This window comes from Lolium perenne, chromosome 1 (assembly GCF_019359855.2).
Source record: "Lolium perenne isolate Kyuss_39 chromosome 1, Kyuss_2.0, whole genome shotgun sequence".
Lineage (NCBI taxonomy): Eukaryota > Viridiplantae > Streptophyta > Magnoliopsida > Poales > Poaceae > Lolium > Lolium perenne.
The window spans coordinates 132676147-132698259 of NC_067244.2; the positions used below are offsets into that span (position 1 = coordinate 132676147).

General features: G+C 46.3%; 1 protein-coding gene across 1 annotated transcript; it reads left to right on the plus strand.

Moving 5' to 3' along the window:
* Positions 1-19531: 19531 nt before the first annotated feature.
* On the plus strand, positions 19532-21849 carry LOC127302664 (CBS domain-containing protein CBSX5). Its single transcript, XM_051333198.2, has 2 exons — positions 19532-20029; positions 20833-21849. Exons 1-2 carry the CDS (start codon positions 19704-19706, stop codon positions 21632-21634), a joined length of 1128 nt encoding a protein of 375 aa, XP_051189158.1. The 5' UTR covers positions 19532-19703; the 3' UTR covers positions 21635-21849.
* Positions 21850-22113: the final 264 nt, after the last annotated feature.

Here is a 22113-nt window from a genome sequence, read left to right on the forward strand (position 1 = left end):
GTTTGGTGTAATCAAAGTACCTTTCTGGTATAAGTGATTTACATGATCTCATGGTCATAAGGACTAGGTAACTATGTATCGAAAGCTTATAGCAAATAACTTAATGACGAGATCTTATGCTACGCTTAATTGGGTGTGTCCATTACATCATTCATACAATGATATAACCTTGTTATTAATAACATCCAATGTTCATGATTATGAAACTAATCATCCATTAATCAACAAGCTAGTTAAGAGGCATACTAGGGACTCTTTGTTGTCTACATATCACACATGTACTAATGTTTCGGTTAATACAATTATAGCATGATATATAAACATTTATCATAAACATAAAGATATATAATAACCACTTTTATTATTGCCTCTTGGGCATATCTCCTTCAGACATGGCCGGCATGGCCATGCCCTAGCTGCCCTCCTCTTCTCCTTAGGCTTGCTATGCAGCACTTAGTGTTAGAGGGGACCAGGGGACAATGTGGTGTAGGTTTGGGTAGATTAGATGGGGTAGAATCACTATAGCAAATAGTGTGTAATAGTGCCATAGATGCTATTTGCAAATTTTGTCCAAATTTGGTTTAATTCAAATAGTTGGCCAATTTGAATTGTGTGTGTTTAGATAAGTTGTATTTGACCAGAGATGATGAGAGGTGGTGGTGGCAAAGTATAATTCAAAGTTTTGCAAAATTTGATAAGTGGGAGATTGTTGATTATGTTAAAAAGTTGAAACTTTGGATGAGCATAGCTAATGATCAAGAAAGATTTTGGTATGGTGATCTGTACAAAAAGTGTTCACCTTGATGTTGACTTTGAAATGGTGCAAAGAGTTAGCAAGAATTGGTTTGGGAAAAATGAATGGCAAGGGCTCAAAGTGGTGATCAGACTAGAATTGTCAAATTTGACCATTATCATATGTGAGTGGGATTTGTGTTTGAAATCCATTTGAATTGTGAATCTTTGATTCCAAAAGTTGTAATAAGTGTTTAATAACATTATTCAACTAATGGTGAAGACCAAATAGGTCTAGGGTCTAAATTTATAGAAATGCCATAGGGTATATGTGAGGGTTTTTAGGGTTTTGCATTTTATGGAATTTCTTCCTTTTTGATTTATTTGGTTGGTGATCCTCATATGATCACACTAGGGTTTTAGAGCATATCAAATACAAGTAATAACAATCATCATGGCATATCACTCAAATGCACAAGTCCTATGCATGGTACTATATGCAAAAAGAAAAGTTTTTGTTGGTTTGAAATTTTGCTTTCTGGATTTCTCTAACTTTCTTTTTATTGAAATTTGGGGTGTTACAAACCCTTCCCCCTTACAAAAGATCTCGTCCCGAGATCAAAAAAGAAAGTTAGGTACTAAAGAGATCTGGGTACTCCTTCTTCATGAAGTCTTCGCGTTCCCACGTGGCTTCATCCTCGGTATGATTGCTCCATTGGATTTTCAGAAACTTGATGCTTCGGGTGCGGGTGGTTCGGTAAGCTTCTTCTAGGATGCGAATTGGCACTTCGCGATAAGTCAGATCCTTATTGATATCCACCGAGCGGTGATTGATGTTCTTGAACACTTCGGTCTTCTCCGGGACTTCAAGGCATTTCCGGAGAAGTGAGATGTGAAACACGTCGTGCACCGCCGACATTTCTTCAGGCAACTCCAGTTGATAAGATACTTCACCTCGGCGGCTGAGGACTTTGAAAGGTCCGACATAGCGGGGTGCAAGTTTTCCTTTCAGTTGGAACCTTTGCATTCCTTTCAAAGGGGATACTTTGAGATAGACGAAGTCTCCGATCTCAAAGGTCATCTCCCGACGTCTCTTGTTGGCGTAGCTCTTCTGTCTGGATTGCGCCGTTTTGAGATACTCTCGGATCTTGTGGACTTTCTCTTCGGCTTCACGAAGAACATCTGGGCCGAAAACTTGGCTCTCTCCGACTTCTGACCAGTTCAGGGGGGTACGGCACTTCCTTCTGTACAAGGCTTCAAAGGGGGCCATCTGTAGGCTGGCTTGGTAACTATTGTTGTAAGAGAATTCTGCGTAAGGTAGGCAGTCTTCCCACTTGGATCCGTATTCCAGTACGCATGCTCTAAGCATGTCTTCCAGTATCTGGTTTACTCTCTCGCCTGTCCGTCTGTCGAGGGTGATAGGCAAGGCTGAAATTTAGGCGAGTGCCTAGTCCTTCATGCACTTTCTCGCGTAACCTTGAGGTGAACTGTGATCCTCTATCTGACACTATCGATTTGGGGGTTCCGTGCAGAGCGACTATTCTGGAGATGTAAAGTTCAGCTAACTTTGGGCCTTGATAGGTGGTTTTGACGGCGATGAAATGGGCGACTTTGGTCAATCTATCGACCACTACCCATATTGAATCATTGCCTTTGCTGGATTTGGGCAGTCCGGTGATAAAGTCCATTCCTACGGAGTCCCATTTCCATTCCGGAATCTGGAGGGGTTGTAACAGTCCGGCGGGTCGTTGATGTTCTGCCTTGACTCTCTGACAGATGTCACACTTAGCGATATAGCTACCGATCTCTCTTTTCATTCCGTGCCACCAAAATTGTTCTTTTAGGTCCTGGTACATCTTGGTACCTCCGGGGTGGATTGAGTAAAGGGTGTCATGGGCTTCTTGCAGAATGACTTGTTTCAAGTCAGAGTCCGATGGTACGCAGAGACGTTCTTTGTACCAAAGAACTCCGGCTTCGTCTACGGTGAATCTGGGGGCTTTTCCTGCGGCTATCTGTTTCTTAATTCCGTCAATGCTAGCGTTGTCTTTCTGGGCTTCCTTGATTTGACCAACCAAGGTGGGTTGCAGTTCTATGCTGGCTAGGAATCCTTCACTAACAAGTTCAAGTCTGAACTGTTCAAACTCTTGATGCAAGCTGGGCTGTTCAGTTGCGAGCATGGAGTTCAACTGACACGGCAGTCGACTCAAAGCATCCGCTACCACATTGGCCTTGCCGGGGTGGTAGTGAATCTCCATGTCGTAATCCTTGATCAATTCGATCTATCGGCGTTGTCTCATGTTTAACTCTTTCTGGGTGAATATGTATTTGAGGCTTTTGTGGTCGGAGTAGATCTCGCATCGATTACCCATGAGGTAATGACGCCAAACTTTCAGGGCTAAGACCACGGTTGCAAGCTCGAGGTCGTGGGTTGGGTAGTTTTGTTCATGTTGCTTGAGTTGTCTTGAAAGGTAGGATACAACCTTGCCTTCTTGCATAAGCACGCATCCAAGTCCAGTCTTGGAGGCGTCGCAATATACGTCAAAGGGCTTTGCGATATCTGGCATGATCAGGATTGGGGCTGTTGTCAACCTACTCTTGAGCTGTTGAAAGCTCTCTTCGCATTTGTCGGTCCACTCAAACTTTCTGTCCTTTTTCAGCAGTTGGGTCATTGGTCGAGCGATGCTCGAAAAACCTTCTACAAATCTGCGGTAGTATCCGGCTAATCCAAGAAAAGCGCGGACCTCAGTTTGTGTGGTTGGGGCTTGCCATTCCATAACAGTTTTGATTTTGGCGGGATCTACGGCAATTCCTCCTGCAGACAAGATGTGTCCGAGGAATCCAACTTCTTCCAGCCAAAACTCACACTTGCTAAACTTGGCATATAACTTGTGCTGTCTAAGGGTTTCTAGGACAATCTCCAAATGCTGTTCATGTTCCTCTTCGGACTTGGAGTAGACGAGGATGTCGTCGATGAATACAACGACAAACTTGTCCAAAAAGTTCATGAAGATCTTATTCATGAGATTCATGAAATAAGCGGGGGCATTGGTCAGTCCAAATGACATGACGTTGTACTCATACAACCCATATCACGGTGGTAAAGGCAGCTTTTGGAATGTCGGTGGCTCGGATCTTCAGTTGGTGGTATCCAGTTCTAAGATCTATCTTGGAGAAAACTCGGGATCCGGTGAGTTGGTCAAACAAGTCTTCGATCTTGGGTAAGGGGTATTTGTTTTTGATAGTGACATCGTTAAGCTTACGATAGTCCGTGCATAAACGATTTGCACCATCCTTCTTGTCGACAAACAAGACGGGGGATCTCCAGGGGGATGCACTTGGTCTAATCAAACCTTTGGCTAACATGTCATCTATTTGCTTCTTCAGCTCCACAAGCTCGGTTGCGTTCATGCTGTAAGCTCTCGGGCGATGGGTCCAGCCTCCGGGGATTAACTCTATAATAAACTCGATATCCCGATCCGGGGCATACTGGTAGATCATCCGGAAACACATCGGGTAGCGACAAACGACCCCGATTTGATCCGTAGTTGGCTTGGATACACTTTGGTTGCAGGTGTAAATTTTCGGGGTAGTTTTTCAGAGACGTGCTCAACTACGATACCGGTGCTGCTAGTCATGGTTATGGCTTTCTTGGCGCAGTCTATCAATCCATTGTGCTTGGACATCCAGTCCATTCCTAGGACAACTTCCAAACCCTTGGTTCCAAGTATGATTAGATTTGCAAAGAAATCTACATCATGGATTTTGATTGGCACATTTTTGCAAAATTTTCTGGCTTTGGTGGTTGATCCGGGATTTGGACTATCATAACATGTTTCAAACTCGAGAGGTTGAATTTTACTTGTTGATGCAAAGTCTTCGGTGACAAAAGAATGAGATGCTCCGAATCAAACAACACTGGGCAGGGGATGTGGTTGATGTAAAACATACCCGCACCACATCCGGTGCTTCCTGGGCTTCTTCAGCGTTCATGTGGTAGAGGCGGCCGTTGCGATTGTTGGGGTTGTTGGGGGCGAACTTCTTGCCGGTGGAGACACGGCGTTGTTGCTGAGCAGGTGCAGCGGTGTTGCCAGCGAGCTTGGCAAGACGCTTGGGACACTCGTTGGAGTAGTGCCCCACTACACCACACTCATAACAAGTGATAGTGGTCTTGTCCTGCTTGTTCGCAACGGGAACGGCATTGCTTCCGGTTCTGGGAGCGGTGTTGATGTTGGTGTTGTTGTTGTTAGGGGCTCGGGGTGGAGCGCGGTTGTAGTTGTTGTTGTTGTAGTTGTGGTTGTAGCCTCCTGGCTTGGAGTTTCCTCCACTCCGGTTCTGATAACCGGGGCGAGAGTTCTGCATCTGGGGTTTGTTGTTTCTCGGAGTGAAACCTCCGCTTGAGCTAGGGCGAAACTTCTGGGGGTGGCTTGATCCACTCTGATTCGCCATGCGGCGCTTGCGGTTCTCATTGGCTTGGTTCAACTTGCCCTCCATTTGGATGGCGGAGTCAACAAGGGCTTCGAGGTCGGCGAAGGGGATGTTGACGAGGACAGTCTGCATCTCATCATGCAGTCCGTTCAGGAATCTCTCCTTCCTCTTTTCAACGGTGTCGGTCTCATCAGGGGCATACCTTGACAAGGTGAGAAACTTGTCGCGGTATTCAACCACCGTCATGCGACCTTGTTTCAGCTCACGGAATTCATCCCTCATCTTCTTGATAAGACCCGGGGGATCATGGAACATCCTGAACTAGAGCTAGAAATCCTCCCACGACATGAAGTGGCCTCCGTTCAGGGCACGGGCGCTTGTCCCCACCGCGCGGGCTGGTCCAAATGAGATAGTGAGTGGCAAACAAGACCTTCTCGTTGGCTTCCACTCCAGCTACCTCCAGATTATTCTCCATAGTCTGGAGCCAATCGTCGGCGTCGAGGGGCTCCTCGGTCTTGCTAAACACCGGAGGGTTGGTGTTTTGGAAGTTATTGAGCTTGGATCCGGGGTGGTCATGATTTCCATGGCCTTGGTTGGCGATGTTCTGCAAGGCGATGAGGTTGGCTTGGCGTTCGGCTCTTTCGGTTTCCCAGTCTGCAAGCATGGTTTGCAGGCTTGCAAGATCGCGTCGTTGGTGCGATTCGGAGGGGCCATCTGAAGATGTAGAAGATTATGAGATAAGAGGGAACATTCTATGGTTCATTTTGGTTAAGTTTGAAAAACATTTGAAAACTTGTAATCTTTTCATGACAAACATAACATTCATTCATTCATGCAACACATAGTACAAACTACACACATACTCCAATGGTTTTAAGAACCATTCTCATGCTACGATACAAGGGACGGGATACAACTCACACCTACTATAAGTGGAACTAGTGCAACTACTCCTCATCATCGACATCGATCGGGACGTAGTCGTCGGGTCCTGCCTCCAGGAACTCGTAGTCCTCCTCCTCGGTGTTCTCGTCCTCCTCAAAGTCGTTGTCGTCGCTCAGGAAGGCGTCTCCTCCCTGAATGTCGATGCCTCCATCGTCATCCTCCAGCTGACGAATCTGATCCTCCTGGGCCTTGACAGTGGCCTCAAGTGACGCGATCTGGGCGCGAAGGCGACGAATCGTAGCGTCCTTCTTGGCATGCTGCTGGCGAAGGCTCTTGCGATCGTTGTTGAGTAGCTTGATCGCCTCACCCTGCTCGGTGATGTGAGCGTGGGTCTGGTTCGCGTAAGCGCGAGTGGCGTCGAGGTCCCTCTGAGTCTGGTAGAGCATGAAGTCCAGGTTCTCAGCATGGTGCCTCAACTCCGGGTGCGGCTGCAGCTCCATGGGCACTCCCGCGGCATCACGCCTCACAAGGTGGGCGTAGCGAGAGGCGAGGATGCTCACCACGTTCTGTCCACAGAGGCGCGCAAGTGCCTCCTGAAGACCACGTGCGAGTCCGTCGAGCCAGTTGCTCTCGCGGAAGGAGAAGAGGATCCTCTCCGAGGTGGGAGGCTCCATCTTGCCCCTCGAGTCGGCAGTGATCACCCACTGCAACTCTCCTCCGGGCGTGTCGTCCAGCTGAACCCCGTGAAACTCGGGGTGTGGGCGCCCAAGGAAGTCCGAGACGGCGTTGAGGTCGTGCTCGAAGATCAAGCTTCCTCCGTTCCCAAGCTGGTAAAACTTGGTGTTGATGGGTTCATTCAGCGCCATCTGAAAGAGAATTGGATGAGTAAGTTAGAGAGTGCAAAGTGTGGCAAAGTTTTAAGTTGATTCCAAATAAGATAGACATGATTCATCAAATTTTGGCAAAGTCTCAAAGACAAGAGTGTAGTAAATTTTCACAAATAGTTTCTTTCATTTGATTTCAAAGCTAAGGTTTTCAGAACGCCCATTCTAACTAAGGTCTTCTAAGGTCAAACAATGGCTCTGATACCAACTTGTCAACACCCGGATTTTTAAGTCCGAATGCCTATTATGTCATACATCGCAATCCCAGGAATATTGTTGTTGCGAGGCATAATAGTTAAGTATCACAGTCATCATTCATTACAAACCATAAGTCTTACAAATTTGGAATCACATGATCCATATTACACGAATAGTTGATCTATTGATCAACAAACAAACACAAGTTCATAGTTCAACATAGCGGAAGCGTAAGATACAAGGACTCTCTAGTCCACATGCCAACGCTTGACGTCGGAAGGCGCTTTAGTTGTCGTAGGCGTCCTGCTGGTCATCTCCTTGGTCATCTTCATACTCTGGCCATTTGAATAGCCAGGGACAAAGCCGTGAGTACGATGAGTACTCGCAAACGAATACTAATGTAAGTGCTAGACATTCTAGTGTGGTTTGCTAAGCTCTAGTTTATTTGCTTAAAGCTAGTTTTAGTTCACAAAGATTGAGAAAAGCTTGTTCAAGTGCTAACTAACTCAAGTGGGAACATTAGTGTCATTCCCACCATTCAAGTGGTGATTTCAAATCAATTCACCACAAGTCATTTCACCATCATCCTTTTCAACATCATTTTCAAAGATATGACATCGGAAACTGTATGGCCTTTCCAACCGTCAGTAACCGTGGACGCGGCTATTCGAATAGGTTTACACTCTGCAGAGGTTGCACACTTGTGCCACAACATTTGATTTCATCCGTCGGGATTACCCCGAATCATCGTAACACAGTACGCGGATCATCAACCATAACCTTTCACTTACGAATCCTAGTATGAGCACCTCTCCCCATGAGCTTGGCCTCCCAGTGAAGACCAACTGTCAACCTGGGAACTGCACAGGGCTTGGGCCGGACATTCACCTTATTTCGCATCATATCATATCATTTCTTTTGTGGTAGAGGCAGCTTTCGGCATAACCCCGATGACGCTTGTTTAGAGGGAACCCATACTAAGACGCATAAACTTCCAGTTAAGCCCTACCCATGATCAGGTATTGTGGGGGTACTTAATAATTGGAAAGGTATCGCATTCAAACCAACATCATTGTTTATCAAAAATCACCATCTTCTCTTGTTCACATTCACCTTCATAAATCATTCAATGGAATGCATCATCATTCCAAGGTTTCAAATCCATTTTAAAATCACATTGTTTCCATCTAGAGTAGTCAAGTTTTAATTCATTAGCACTAGCTCTAATTCATGAGGGGTGCTATCTTGCTTTGCTTGGAGAAGACTAACTCACTACTCTAGTATCCAACTTGTACTTTGACCAAAGTTAACTATAAAAGTAACTCATTTAGAAAACAAGTAAAAAACTTGTAAGGTAAAAACTTGGGATAGGCTCATGTAAGAAAAGGTAAGAATCATGGTGCCTTGCCCCAAGGGGCTTTGCACTTTGCAAGAATAATAGCTTGCCTTGGTAGTTCTCAAACTGTTCCTCCTCCTCCTCTGGGTAGCAACCTTCTTCTTCGGCGTACTCTCCGGTGCTACCGTCTAAATTTGAATACGAGTATAATTACTCACTAATTCAATGGCTATTCCATACATCACATATAACACACAACTACTCTATGCACACAAATAAATTAACTAGGGTGCATGGGTTGTGGGGTTTAAATAGAATTCACTTCTTTGTATTTCATATGTAAATGATAGTTTCCATAGGGTTCTTGAGAAATAATTTCCTCTCATTGAAATCTTCTTAAGATTTAATTTCTCAAACAATCATGTATGAACTCATATTGACCTAAGTCAAATGTTCATCATCATCATTTGTGAAAAATGATTTAAATGAGGTAGATCACCTCATACTATTTAAATAACACTACATTTGATTTAAATCTCAAGTAATTCATATCAGAGAGTTTGGGACCAGGGGTCCAAACATCCCATGAATTCATGTGAGACAAGTTTAAGTGAAGTGTAAGGCTCCACATAATTTACTTTAATAGTTTTGGACAATATCAACTAGTTAAACTAGCCAGAATATCCATTCATTAAACTATGGCATGATCATACAAGGTGACCACACCATTTTATTGCATAAACAATTAGTGTAAGTCAAATGTGAGCTATTAGAGTTGGAATTAACTTAATATCTATTTTGGTTGATTTTTAAGAATTATTTGAATAGGGAAAAGTCCCTGTCTTGTTATTTTTATCACATTTATTCTACAAAGAATCTGGCCATGAGGCTAGTGGCATTGGCTAGATAATTTCAGTAGCTTTCCAACCATATAAAGTTCACTAAATTTGGTTTAGCCAATTTGAATCTATTGAATTTCAAAGTGGAGGCAGTATTCAAAACTATTTGAATTAATTAAATCTAGTTTGAATAAAAAGGCCGGCGGGAAAACTAAACGGGCCAGATTTAATTTAAACGGCCCAAGGCCAGCCCAGCCACGGTCCAGTGCCGCGCGGGCTGCCTGACAGCGGGGGCCACCCGTCAGTGGGCGTTTAAACCCGAAGCGGTATGGGCGAAGCTGGGGCGTTGGATTAGATCGCGGATCTACGGCCGCGGTTCATCGTCGTCTCCGACGAGAACCCGACGCTCTGGCGGCGGCGGTAGGGGGTGGGAGAGCTTACGGCGGCTCCAGCAAGGGATGGCAGTGTGCTCGGGGTAGATGTGGACGACGGCGAAGCTCCAGGTACAGGTGGCGTCGCCTGAGGTGGTCTGGTTCGCCGGCGATTGTTGCAGAGCTTCCGCGGCGGCGAGCTCCCGATTGGCCTTGCTCCGGCGTGAATCGAGAGAGTGGTGAGGTGGTTGAGAGGCAGTGAGAGGTGGGGAGTCTGGTGGTGTGCTTGGATTGCTCAGGGGAGCTCAGTATTTATAGAGGCGAGTGAGGGTTGCGGGGCAGGGTGGTGGTCGACATGCTCGCGGCGTCTCCGGCGAGCTAGCGAGCTAGGCGAGGGTGCGGCAGTGTTCTACGGTTCCTGGCGATGCTATTGGCGGCGACAGCTTGGTCGGGCAGGGCTTGGTTGGGTCGCATTGCTTCCGGGCATGTCGCGGCAGTGGCGGGATCTTCTTCTCCGTCTACGGCGGCGGCGGTCCAGGGTCTGGTCGTGGCCATGTCTGGCGGCGTCGCGGTGGCGTGGTGATGCTCAACGACTAGTCAGCGGGGCCAGGGCGAGAGCGAGGTGGTGGCGCGGCGCGTGGCCAGTGACGTCTGCGAGCGTGTCCATGCGCGACGTCATCGGCATGGCGTCGCCGTGCTGGGCGCGCGCGTTCTGGCGGCTGTCGAGCTTCTCCTCGACCATGGCCGGTGCTAGGTGGTCCAGTAGAGTGAGGTGGCGATGTTGGACAAGCTGGGCAGGGCAGAGAGTGAAGGAGGAGAGGGGAGGGTAGTCGGGGTGGCGACATGGCCGGCATGGCCATGCCCTAGCTGCCCTCCTCTTCTCCTTAGGCTTGCTATGCAGCACTTAGTGTTAGAGGGGACCAGGGGACAATGTGGTGTAGGTTTGGGTAGATTAGATGGGGTAGAATCACTATAGCAAATAGTGTGTAATAGTGCCATAGATGCTATTTGCAAATTTTGTCCAAATTTGGTTTAATTCAAATAGTTGGCCAATTTGAATTGTGTGTGTTTAGATAAGTTGTATTTGACCAGAGATGATGAGAGGTGGTGGTGGCAAAGTATAATTCAAAGTTTTGCAAAATTTGATAAGTGGGAGATTGTTGATTATGTTAAAAAGTTGAAACTTTGGATGAGCATAGCTAATGATCAAGAAAGATTTTGGTATGGTGATCTGTACAAAAAGTGTTCACCTTGATGTTGACTTTGAAATGGTGCAAAGAGTTAGCAAGAATTGGTTTGGGAAAAAATGAATGGCAAGGGCTCAAAGTGGTGATCAGACTAGAATTGTCAAATTTGACCATTATCATATGTGAGTGGGATTTGTGTTTGAAATCCATTTGAATTGTGAATCTTTGATTCCAAAAGTTGTAATAAGTGTTTAATAACATTATTCAACTAATGGTGAAGACCAAATAGGTCTAGGGTCTAAATTTATAGAAATGCCATAGGGTATATGTGAGGGTTTTTAGGGTTTTGCATTTTATGGAATTTCTTCCTTTTTGATTTATTTGGTTGGTGATCCTCATATGATCACACTAGGGTTTTAGAGCATATCAAATACAAGTAATAACAATCATCATGGCATATCACTCAAATGCACAAGTCCTATGCATGGTACTATATGCAAAAAGAAAAGTTTTTGTTGGTTTGAAATTTTGCTTTCTGGATTTCTCTAACTTTCTTTTTATTGAAATTTGGGGTGTTACACTTCTCCCCATTGTGCTTAATTGTCGGGTCTTGTGAGCTGCCGAACATGATCAAGATCATCTATCTGTAATTCTATATGTTGTGTTTGTTGGGATCCGATGAATAGAGAATACCATGTTATGTTGATTATCAATTTATATCTATGTGTTGTTTATGATCTTGCATGCTCTCCGTTATTAGTAGATGCTCTGGCCAAGTTGATGCTAGTAACTCCAAGAGGGAGTATTTATGCTCGATAGTGGGTTCATGTCTCCGTGAATCTGGGGGAGTGAGAGAAACCTCTAAGATTATGGATGTGCTGTTGCCACTAGGGATAAAACATTGATGCTATGTCCGAGGATGTAGTTATTGATTACATTACGCGCAATACTTAATGCAATTGTCTGTTGTTAGCAACTTAATACTAGAGGGGGTTCGGATGATAACCTGAAGGTGGACTTTTTAGGCATAGATGCATGCTGGATAGCGGTCGATGTACTTTGTCGTAATGCCCAATTAAATCTCACTATACTCATCATAATATGTATGTGCATGGTCATGCCCTCTTTATTTGTCAATTGCCCAACTGTAATTTGTTCACCCAACATGCTGTTTATCTTATGGGAGAGACACCTCTAGTGAACTGTGGACCCCGGTCCAATTCTCTATACTGAAATACAATCTACTGCAATACTTGTTCTACTGTTTTCTGCAAACAATCATCATCCACACTATACATCTAATCCTTTGTTACAGCAAGCCGGTGAGATTGACAACCTCACTGTTTCGTTGGGGCAGAGTACTTGGTTTGTGTTGTGCAGGTTCCACGTTGGCGCCGGAATCCCTGGTGTTGCGCCGCACTACATCTCGCCGCCATCAACCTTCAACGTGCTTCTTGACTCCTACTGGTTCGATAAACCTTGGTTTCTAACTGAGGGAAACTTACTGTTGTACGCATCACACCTTCCACTTGGGGTTCCCAACGGTCGCGTGTTGTACGCGTGTCAATCAATTTGAGTTTAAACCATTTGAAAATGTTTAACAAGCATCTTAACATCATTGGAGGTTCTCTCCACAATATCATGCAAATTGCTAATAGCTTGAGAATTTTCCATTAGATGATTCTCTACTCTCATATTAAAATTTTCTTGCTTAACAATATAATTATCAAACTCATCTAAGCATTGAGCAGGAGGTTTTGAGTACGGAATATCTTCCCTAGTAAAGCGTTGAAGGGAGTTTACCTCAATCATGGATTAAGGGGGAATTATCTCACATATATGTTCTATGGGAGGTAGATTCTTCACATCTTCGGATTTAATACCTTTCTCCTTGAGAGACTTCTTGGCTTCCCTCATATCTTCATCATTCAATTTAATTAAACCCCTCTTCTTCAATATTGGCGTTGGAGTTGGTTCAGGCATAGTCCAATCATCATGATTCCGGCCTATTTTAGCCAATAATTCTTCAGCTTCGTCTGGAGTTCTTTTCCTGAAAACATAACCAGCACAACTATCCAAATATGCCATAGACTCAATGGTTAGTCCACTATAAAATATATCAAGTAAATCATTCTTTCCTAAATCATGTCCAGGTTGAGCTCTGATAAGAGAACAAAATCTTGCCCAAGCCTCAGGCAATTTCTCTTCATCTCCCTGGTCAAATCTATAAATTCTCTGTAAAGCAACATGTTGAGCACTAGCAGGAAAGTATTTTCGAAAGAAAACATCACGCAAATCAGTTGGACTTTTAATAGAACCAGGAGGCAAATTATTATACCAAGTTTTAGCATCATCCTTTAATGAGAAAGGAAAAATTTTATCGACAAAGTAAGTACGCATCTTGACATCATCAGAAAACAAGCTACTCATAGAAGAAAGTTCAATCATGTGTTCTACAGCACTTTCTTTTTCCGTACCACAAAAGGGTGTTTTCTCTACAATAGCTATATGAGATAGATCAAGAGAAAAATCATAATCCTTATCCTTAATGCATATAGGAGATGTGGCAAATTTAGGATCAGGAGATAACTTATGTCTAACAGTATATTGTGTGAGAAACTTTTTAATTTTTCTTGCATCAGCAGTAGCATTGCATCTATTAATAAAATCATCATTAAGCTCCACATAATCTTCATCATGATCATCACTAGAATAATCAAGTTCAGGTGAATTAACAGGTGTAGTAGCATTAGGAGTTTCAGTATTTTCAATTTGTCTAGACCTAGCAATTGTAGCATCTAGAAAAGATCCCAATGAACCACTATCATCAAGCACAACAGAAACATTATCAATATTATGAGAGTTTTCAGATTCAGCAGAAGTACCAGCAAGTGAAGCTTGCGGCGGTGAAACAAGTTGACTTATCACAGATGGTGAATCAAGAGTAGCAGAGGTACTCAGAGTTGTACCTTTTCTTGTAGTGGATGGTAATATGGCGACTTTAGGATCGCGAGTTTTACCCATGATGGAGAATTTGCAGCGAACAATATCAATCCAAGTGAACTTCCAAATAAAGCTATGCTCCCCGGCAACGGCGCCAGAAAACAGTCTTGATGACCCACAAGTATAGGGGATCGCAGCAGTCTTCGCGGGTAGTATAACCCAATTTATTGATTCGACACAAGGGGAGACAAGGAATACTTGAAAGCCTTAACAGCGGAGTTGTCAATTCAGCTGCACCTAGAAACAGACTTGCTCGAAAGAGTTTATAAGTAGTAACAGTTTTATAGCAGTAGCAGTAGTGAAATAACAGCAGCAGAGTAACAGAGACAGCAGTAGTGATTATAGTAAATAGCAGGATTAAAATACTGTAGGCACGGGGACGGATAACGGGCGTTGCATGGATGAGAGAAACTCATGTAACAATCAAGCAGGGCATTTGCAGATAATAATAAAACGGTGTCCAAGTACAAAGCAATCAATAAGCATGTGTTCCAATTATAGTCGTACGTGCTCGCAATGAGAAACTTGCACAACATTTTTTGTCCTACCAGCCGGTGGCAGCCGGGCCTCAAGGGAATCTACTGGATATTAAGGTACTCCTTTTAATAGAGTACCGGAGCAAAGCATTAACACTCCGTGAACACATGTGATCCTCACATCACTACCATCCCCTCCGGTTGTCCCGATTTCTGTCACTTCGGGGCCATTGGTTCCGGACAGCGACATGTGTATACAACTTGCAGGTAAGATCATAAAACAATGAATATCTTGATGAAACAATAACATGTTCAGATCTGAGATCATGGCACTCGGGCCCTAGTGACAAGCATTAAGCATAACAAGTTGCAACAATATCATCAAAGTACCAATTACGGACACTAGGCACTATGCCCTAACAATCTTATACTATTACATGACCAATCTCATCCAATCCCTACCATCCCCTTCAGCCTACAGCGGGGGAATTACTCACGCATGGATGGGGGAAACATGGATGGTCGATGGAGAGGCGTCGGTGGTGATGATGGCGATGATCTCCTCCAATTCCCCGTCCCGGCGGAGTGCCAGAACGGAGACTTCTGGCTCCCGAGACGGAGTTTCGCGATGTGGCGGCGTTCTGGAGGGTTTCGGGCCACTTCGACTTCTTGGTCGCGATTTTTAGATCGAAACCCCTTAAGTAGTCCAGAGGAGGGCGTCGGAGGCCAGCCGAGGGGGCCAGACGCTAGGGCGGCGCGCCCCCCTCCTGGGCCGCGCCGGCCTAGTGTCTGGGGGCCCGGGCCTCCCCGTGCTTGCCCTTCGGCTCCGTGAGTCTTCTGGAAAAATAAGACCTTTCGCATAAATTCCGAGGATTTTCCGAAAGTTGGATTTCGCACAAAAACGAGACACTGAACAGCTTCGCTGAAAACAGCGTTAGTCCGCGTTAGTTGTATCCAAAACACACAAATTAGAGGTAAAACAATAGCAAAAGTGTTCGGGAAAGTAGATACGTTTTGGACGTATCAGACGTCAGCGGCTCAGCGAAAAATCGTCTCCCACTCCCGCCAAATCCCGCCCCTCCCGCCATATCGCGCCTATCCTGCCGCGCATTTCTGGCCTCCCAACACATATCCCGCCGCCGATTCATTTCTCCTTTCCCCGCCGATTTGTTTCTCCCTCCCGTCGTCCACCCGCCGCCGCTACCCTCTTCCCATTCCATGACGCCGCCGGTAGCCCCCAAGAAGATGGCCAAGAAAGCGGCCAAGAAGCTGCCGGGCAATGCGACGAAAGAGGCGAAAGCGCCGTTCGCGAAGCCGCGGAAGGCGCCGGCCCCGAAGAAGAAGCCGGAAGGATGGACCGATGATCAGTGGCATCAAGACTGTCTGCGCCGGAAGATGTCGACGGCGGAGCGGAAAGGACGGAGGGCGGTGGAGCAGGAGAAGAAGGCTCTGGCGGCGCGCCAGCACCAGCATTTAATGGCCGGGTGTCTCGCCGCCACCAACGCGAGCCCATATAGTACGAACGTGCGGGTGTACGTTCCGGGAGTCTTCTCTCCGTCGTCATCCGCCTTCTACAACGACGGCCCCTCCGGCACTCCCGGGTGCGTGACGCCTAACTTGTCACTGCACTACCAGGATGCGCTGCCGCATGGCGGCTTCAACCCCAACAACCTCTACTCCCCGGCGTACGAGCAGCGCGAGCCAGGACCCGGTGCGGACGACGACCATTTCACGCGGCGGCCCGGGAAGCGGAAGCGGCAGCGGCAGCAACCGCGGCGCAAGAGCCGGCTGATGCGTCTTCGACTGCTACACCATCGTCAGCCTACGCGACGGCGGCGGAGCAGACGGAGCATGCACAGCACCAGGCAGATCGCGACGAGGTCATCGTGATCGACGGGCCTGCGTCGACTCAGGATACATCGCCCGTCGACCAACCCCTTCTTCTAATTTAGCATGCACTATATGGTCTGTAATATGATCGCGCGCCTAGTACTTTGATCGCCGCTACTCTGATCGCGACGATTCGGCGGGAACGATCTCTTTTGAATGCAACAATTTTTATTCATTTGGGGGCGGCGTTTGGGGGACGCGACTGGGGAGCGACGTCCCCCAAAGGCGGCACGAACAAAACACGTCCCCCAAACACTCAATCCGGCGCGGTTTGGGGGACGGTTTGGGGGACGTGGCTGGAGATGCTCTTACTTGTGGTTTTAGTGGGAGAGAGAAATATTATCCAGCCGATATCGACATCATAGTTTTGAAAAATTCAAAAATAACATTTATGTTCGGCTTAGATTCTTTTAGACCATACCACCCTATTTGAGTCGAAAAAGATTTTCAGAGGATTACACGGTGCATGTTTTAATTCATGAGACTTTTTTACGTGAGGTCCTTTGGATTCTCATATAATTTAACTATATAATTTAGTTTGTTTATGTGTTTTTTATGGTGCAACAAAAAACCTATTATGCATTTTAAAATTTTGAATTACGCATTGTTTCACAGATCATGGTAGTGTGGTCAACCTATTTCTTAATATTTAAGAAAGGAGCGTAAGTGCCTACCAAATTACCAAGTGTAATCTATGTCTGAAGTTCCAGATGACCTAAGTGCAGATCTGTCGTGATGGATGACTAATCGTATTTCTAGGAAAAACTGCACAATTGCATCTCATGATCTTTGAGAACATGCAGTTCCAACCTTTTCACCATATTGTCAGAAAAAGTAAGGTGTGAAAGAAAACTCCATAATGAAGACATGGTACAGTATGCAATAGGGTCATGGCATTATATTCAAGTTTTCTTTATTACATGGTACCTCCGTCTCGGTTTAACAGGCACGCATGCAGTTCAAGATAAATTTTGACCATTGATTTGGTCAACAAAATATAACTTTTATATCTACAAAATCTATATCATTAGATTCGTATGCAAAAAAGCTTTCCAATGATATAATTTTTGTGATATATATTTTATATTTTATTGACTAAAATAATGGTTAAAGCAATTTCTTAAACTACATGTGCGCCTGTTAATCTGAGATGGAATACACAGAAAATAGTAAAGTTGGTCTCATAACTCCACATAAACCACTTGTTGGTTGGTATATATGTTCACCTATAGGGTATCGCCCTACCCACCATGCTTTAAATATGCTGTTCATGCTCCACAAAATAATAAAAAAATAACACGCAACATTGCATTGGTTCATTAATGCAATTTTTGATGAATTTTTATATAGTTGTGCTGAAAGCCCAAATGTTGGACTTTGGACCATGCATGTGCTGGTCCATCATTTCGTTGGGCCTCGTTTGTTACCATTTAAGTACTATGGCCTACTATACGATGTATTCTGGTATATCTCTTCTTGTACAAGCTTTTTTTTTTTGCTAATCAATTCTTGTACAAACTTCAGTTCCAGGACCAGGTGTTGTCGGCGTCTACACCCTCTTGAAGAAGAAGTGCACGTACGCTTTACAAACAAGTGTAGTAATGGTGATAATGGCTAACAAAAGCTATTCGCATTGAAAGGATCGGTCAAGTGGGGGTATATGTACATTGCGTATTCATTACGAATTAGCATAAAGATGAGCAGTAGAGGGACTGTATACAAAAAAAGTATATGCAAGAGCATCTCCACCGGCGAGCCCCGAATCATACCCGGCAGTTATTTTAGGATTCTAGTCAGAGACTGCTCATATTTGCGCTCCCAAAAAAATCATATCATCGTGAGCCCAATATAAGTATTGGTAAACCTAAAAAAACCTGTAGGAAGGAAAGCTATCCGGTGCGTCAACAAATGCCGGCAAGTTTCTCGCCGGCCCACGCATCAACCTCTCTTTGCCCACCTACCTCTCTCGCTTTACTTTTTTAATTGTACACCTACCATCTGTTATTGACTGTCGTAACAGGTCTGAACAGTTTAACTTTTTTCGTCAGCATTTGCTGCCGGCGACCACATTATGTAGCCAGCATATGTACTGCTGGCTAGTATTTATGAGTCATTGGTGGAGATGCTCTAATCAGTTGTGATGTTGACCTCTAATGATCCGTGACCTAAAGTTGCTGGTTGTTTCATCCTCTCGTTGTAATTGAGAAGTACGATGAATGAACATTTATATAGGCTATGTAAAAAAATTCGGTGTAAGTTAAGCTAGTTTTGTTATGTGTATGAGTAGGTATTTCTGTCTCCCAAGCTTGAGTGCCCCTTTTGAAAACCTTACAATCATTCTTAAAAGTTTTAAAATGTGTATTCCCTCTGATCTATTATGGACCGGAGGAAGTTCTTTATGTAATCAATGAGGTACCCTAAAACAATCCAAAATAAGCTACACAAAAACGAATAAGAAACATAGGTATGAATATGGAGAAAATTTATTTCCAACCCACTGTATGAGAAATACTTCTAGAGGGAGATCCTACACCGTCAAATAGAGCATCTACGCTGCGTAGATTAGGAATACATGCCTTTCAACCTAGTTTATAAAACGGACGGAATGGGATGCCAAAGAACATTTTTACCCACCATAATGGAGGAGCTGCCCCCGCCAACCAAAGGAAGTAGGCGACCACAGTTCATAACGCACTCTTTGCACAACAGATCCACTTCGAAGTTGACTTATTTGGAACTTCAAAATTTATCTCTTTTTTTTTGTAACTCAGATTTTTTCAACATTGCACTTTTGCATACCCGTAGGATGCGTCGTCAGCTACGGCTAGATTAATTTGTTTTCAGAATTTCTCGAAATGTTCTAATATGATTTTTTTTCTAGATAATAAAGGAAAAGTTAGAACTCGGGTGCAGAAGAGACTTTTGAATATTTGCCCGGTGAGTGAATTGTTGCATTGGTTTTAAAATGCGACTTGTGCGCGTGGTCGGGGTGTCGTGTGCTTCAGTACGTGTGAGCTGTCGTCAGGTGTGCTCGGCTAGGCTCGGCTCGTCTCGGCTCAAGCTTGATTCCAAAGCCGATGATCCTTACGGCGCATGAATGCTGTTGATCCACAGCTGCACACCATAGACACCGCCGCATAAACCACGGGTAGAGTCAAAACTAACCAAGCTCCACACCCACTCTACACCATTACCGGTGGACCCGCCTGTACACGACCCCACCCGTCATCGACCAACGCCAGACCCAAACCGCGTCCCAGCGCGTCCTCCTCCGCCAAAGCCTATAAATACGCCCTCCCCATCCCCAGCCGTAGTTAAAACGAGATCCCCTCTCGTCGTCCCCGTCGCGAACTCTCTCGCATCCACCCAAGAAAAGCTCTCCTCCGCCGCAGATTCCTCCTCCCCCTTCCCTCTCCGGGAACACCGCTCGCCGAGGGTTTCGTTCTCGAAACCTGCCCAGGGTTCGCCCGCGAGTGCATGGCAGTGAGCCTCCTGGCCAATGACGTGTCGGACCTCTGCATCGGCAAGCCGGCCGTGAGGGCCCTCCCGCTCTCGGCCGCCGCCGCCGACCTCGCCGCCGCCGTCCGCAAGGGGCCCCGCGCCGCCGCCGCCGCCTGCGTCGCCGTCGGCCCCGCGCGCGGCGCCGCCGTCCTCGGACGGGCCGGCCTCGCCGACGTCCTCTGCCTCCTCTGCTCCTCCCCCGACGCGCTCGCGCGCCCCGCCGCCGCCCTCGCCAGGCCCGTCGCCGCGCTCCTCCCCAAAGACGGCGCCGGCGAGGTGCGACGCGTAGATCCACGCTCCAGGTAATTCATCAAGACGTTTCCTTCCTCCTCTCTTAGGACGCGTTCGATTTACTCGTACTTTATTGTCGTTAATAATTTTTTTTTCAATGGAAACGACGCGCCTTGGTCTTTGCCCCTCTGCCTGACCTGTTCAAGATTGGAGTTTTGCCGAGCTGGGACAAACAAAGCACTAAACGACGCCATTAAAGTCAAGATCCTAGCGAAAACTGTTTTCTTTTACAGGCAAAGAACGAGTAATAGTACTCACAATAAAAATATTATTTTGATGTTCTACATACTCCCCATTATGCTGCTAGTAAAATTTCTTCAAGAGGATGATTGTTGCTAGTAGTAGGAAAGTAGTTTGAAGAGGAGGACAGTACTAGGTTCTGCTCAAATTACGTGGAGAATTTGGTCTCCCTTTGGAATATGCGAGGCGATTCGAACGAGTGGATGGAGACCCTGGGGTCAAAATCGTCCGACTCATCGGCGATAATCATGTGGCGCCGCTCCGAGTGTCTCCGTGTGCCGATCGCGACATCCACCCATGTCCCCTCCCGAGATTCACGGCTGGATCCGTCGCTTCCATGGAGATTTTTCATGGCCAGCATGTGGTTCAGAAATTGCGGCTTTTGATTGAAAAATACTCCAGACAGAAAATAGCATGTCTTTTTTAAGGATCTTCGCATGTCTGCCGTAGATGAATGTGCTTTATTAGGCTACTGTTTCGCTTCAGAGATCTGACAATTTCAAGTAAAAATAAAATCCTCCCTTGGTCAATGTTTGTGTCGACTACTAATCTGTGTCTTTGACTTTTCGTGCAGTGTCTTGGATGCGCTTGATGAGATCTTGAGCGGCGCGCAGGTGCTCGCCGTCCCGCTCCGCAATGGCGGCGGCCGCAAGAAGCAGCTCGCCGGCGTTGCCGGCGTCACCACCGACTTCTGCTGGCTCACGCAGGAGGACCTCGTCCGCTACTTCCTCAACTCCATCTCCCTCTTCTACCACGTCGCCGCCCGCTCCGTCTCCGCCCTCGGCCTCGTGCGCCCCGACTTCCTCTCGGTGCGCCCCGACGAGGCGGCCCTGTCCGCCGTGCCCCTCATCCGCCGCGCCATCGCCTCGGAGACCGCGGTCGCCGTGGTCAGCGCCGACGGCCACCTCGTCGGCGAGATCTCCACCGCGCACCTCGCGGCCTGCGACGAGACGGCGGCCGCGGCCATCGCCACGCTCTCGGCGGCGGACCTCATGGCCTACATCGACTACTTCGGCTCGCCACCCGAGCACATCCTGCGCGCCATCAAGACCGGCCTCAAGTCCAAGGGCCTGGACGCCATGCTTGAGCTGATGGAGGACGAGACGATGACCTCGTTCTCCCTCTCTTCTTCCTCGTCTGACGAGGACACTGGCCGGGCGTACCTGAGGCGCCCTTCTTCTGGGAGCTTTGGGCGCCGGTCGACTGAGGAGCCTGTGGTCTGCAGCCCCGCGAGCTCGCTGGTCGCCGTCATGGTGCAGGCGCTCGCCCACCGTGTGAGCTACCTGTGGGTGCTCGACGAGGAGGACGACTGCCGGCTCGCCGGGATCGTCACGTTCGCTGACATCCTTAGGGTGTTCCGGGAACAGCTGCTGTGAGGCGGCGAGAAAAGCTTGGGAGTTTTTGCAGTCGACTCCGGAGAGGATTTGCTGTTGAATTGCGTCTACCCTGTTCGTTGCCTGTGAAATGTGATGAAGATGAACTGCTTTTTCATTCGTTCTTTGTTGGGACATGTTTCGTTGTGATGTTTGCTGATGAACATTAAGACTTGCTTATGCTTTCATAATAATGCAGCAATGTGCATTTGGTGCTATAGTAACTAGCCATTGATTCTTTTGTCCCGCTGTGTAGGTATTTTCTGAACCATGACTAGCAGATAAATCCAGAGCAGGAGTCGAAGAGACTTATCATGCAAACAACTGCAGAGTCTGTACTACCATTTTATCATGTGAATAATTATAGTCCAACTGTTTTTCAGGACTTGTGTTCATTGGATTTTGTGGCTAGGCGTGCGGGAGCGTGCCCGGGTTCGAACCTTGGGTTGGTCGCTTATTTTTTGGATTTTCCAACTAGAGGT

Bases quoted from the DNA above. Each gene is read 5' to 3' on its own strand.
- LOC127302664 (XM_051333198.2), top strand. From the start codon at position 19,704: ATGGCAGTGAGCCTCCTGGCCAATGACGTGTCGGACCTCTGCATCGGC. The intron at 20,030-20,832 runs GTAATTCATCAA...CTTTTCGTGCAG, and splicing joins CGCGTAGATCCACGCTCCAG to TGTCTTGGATGCGCTTGATG.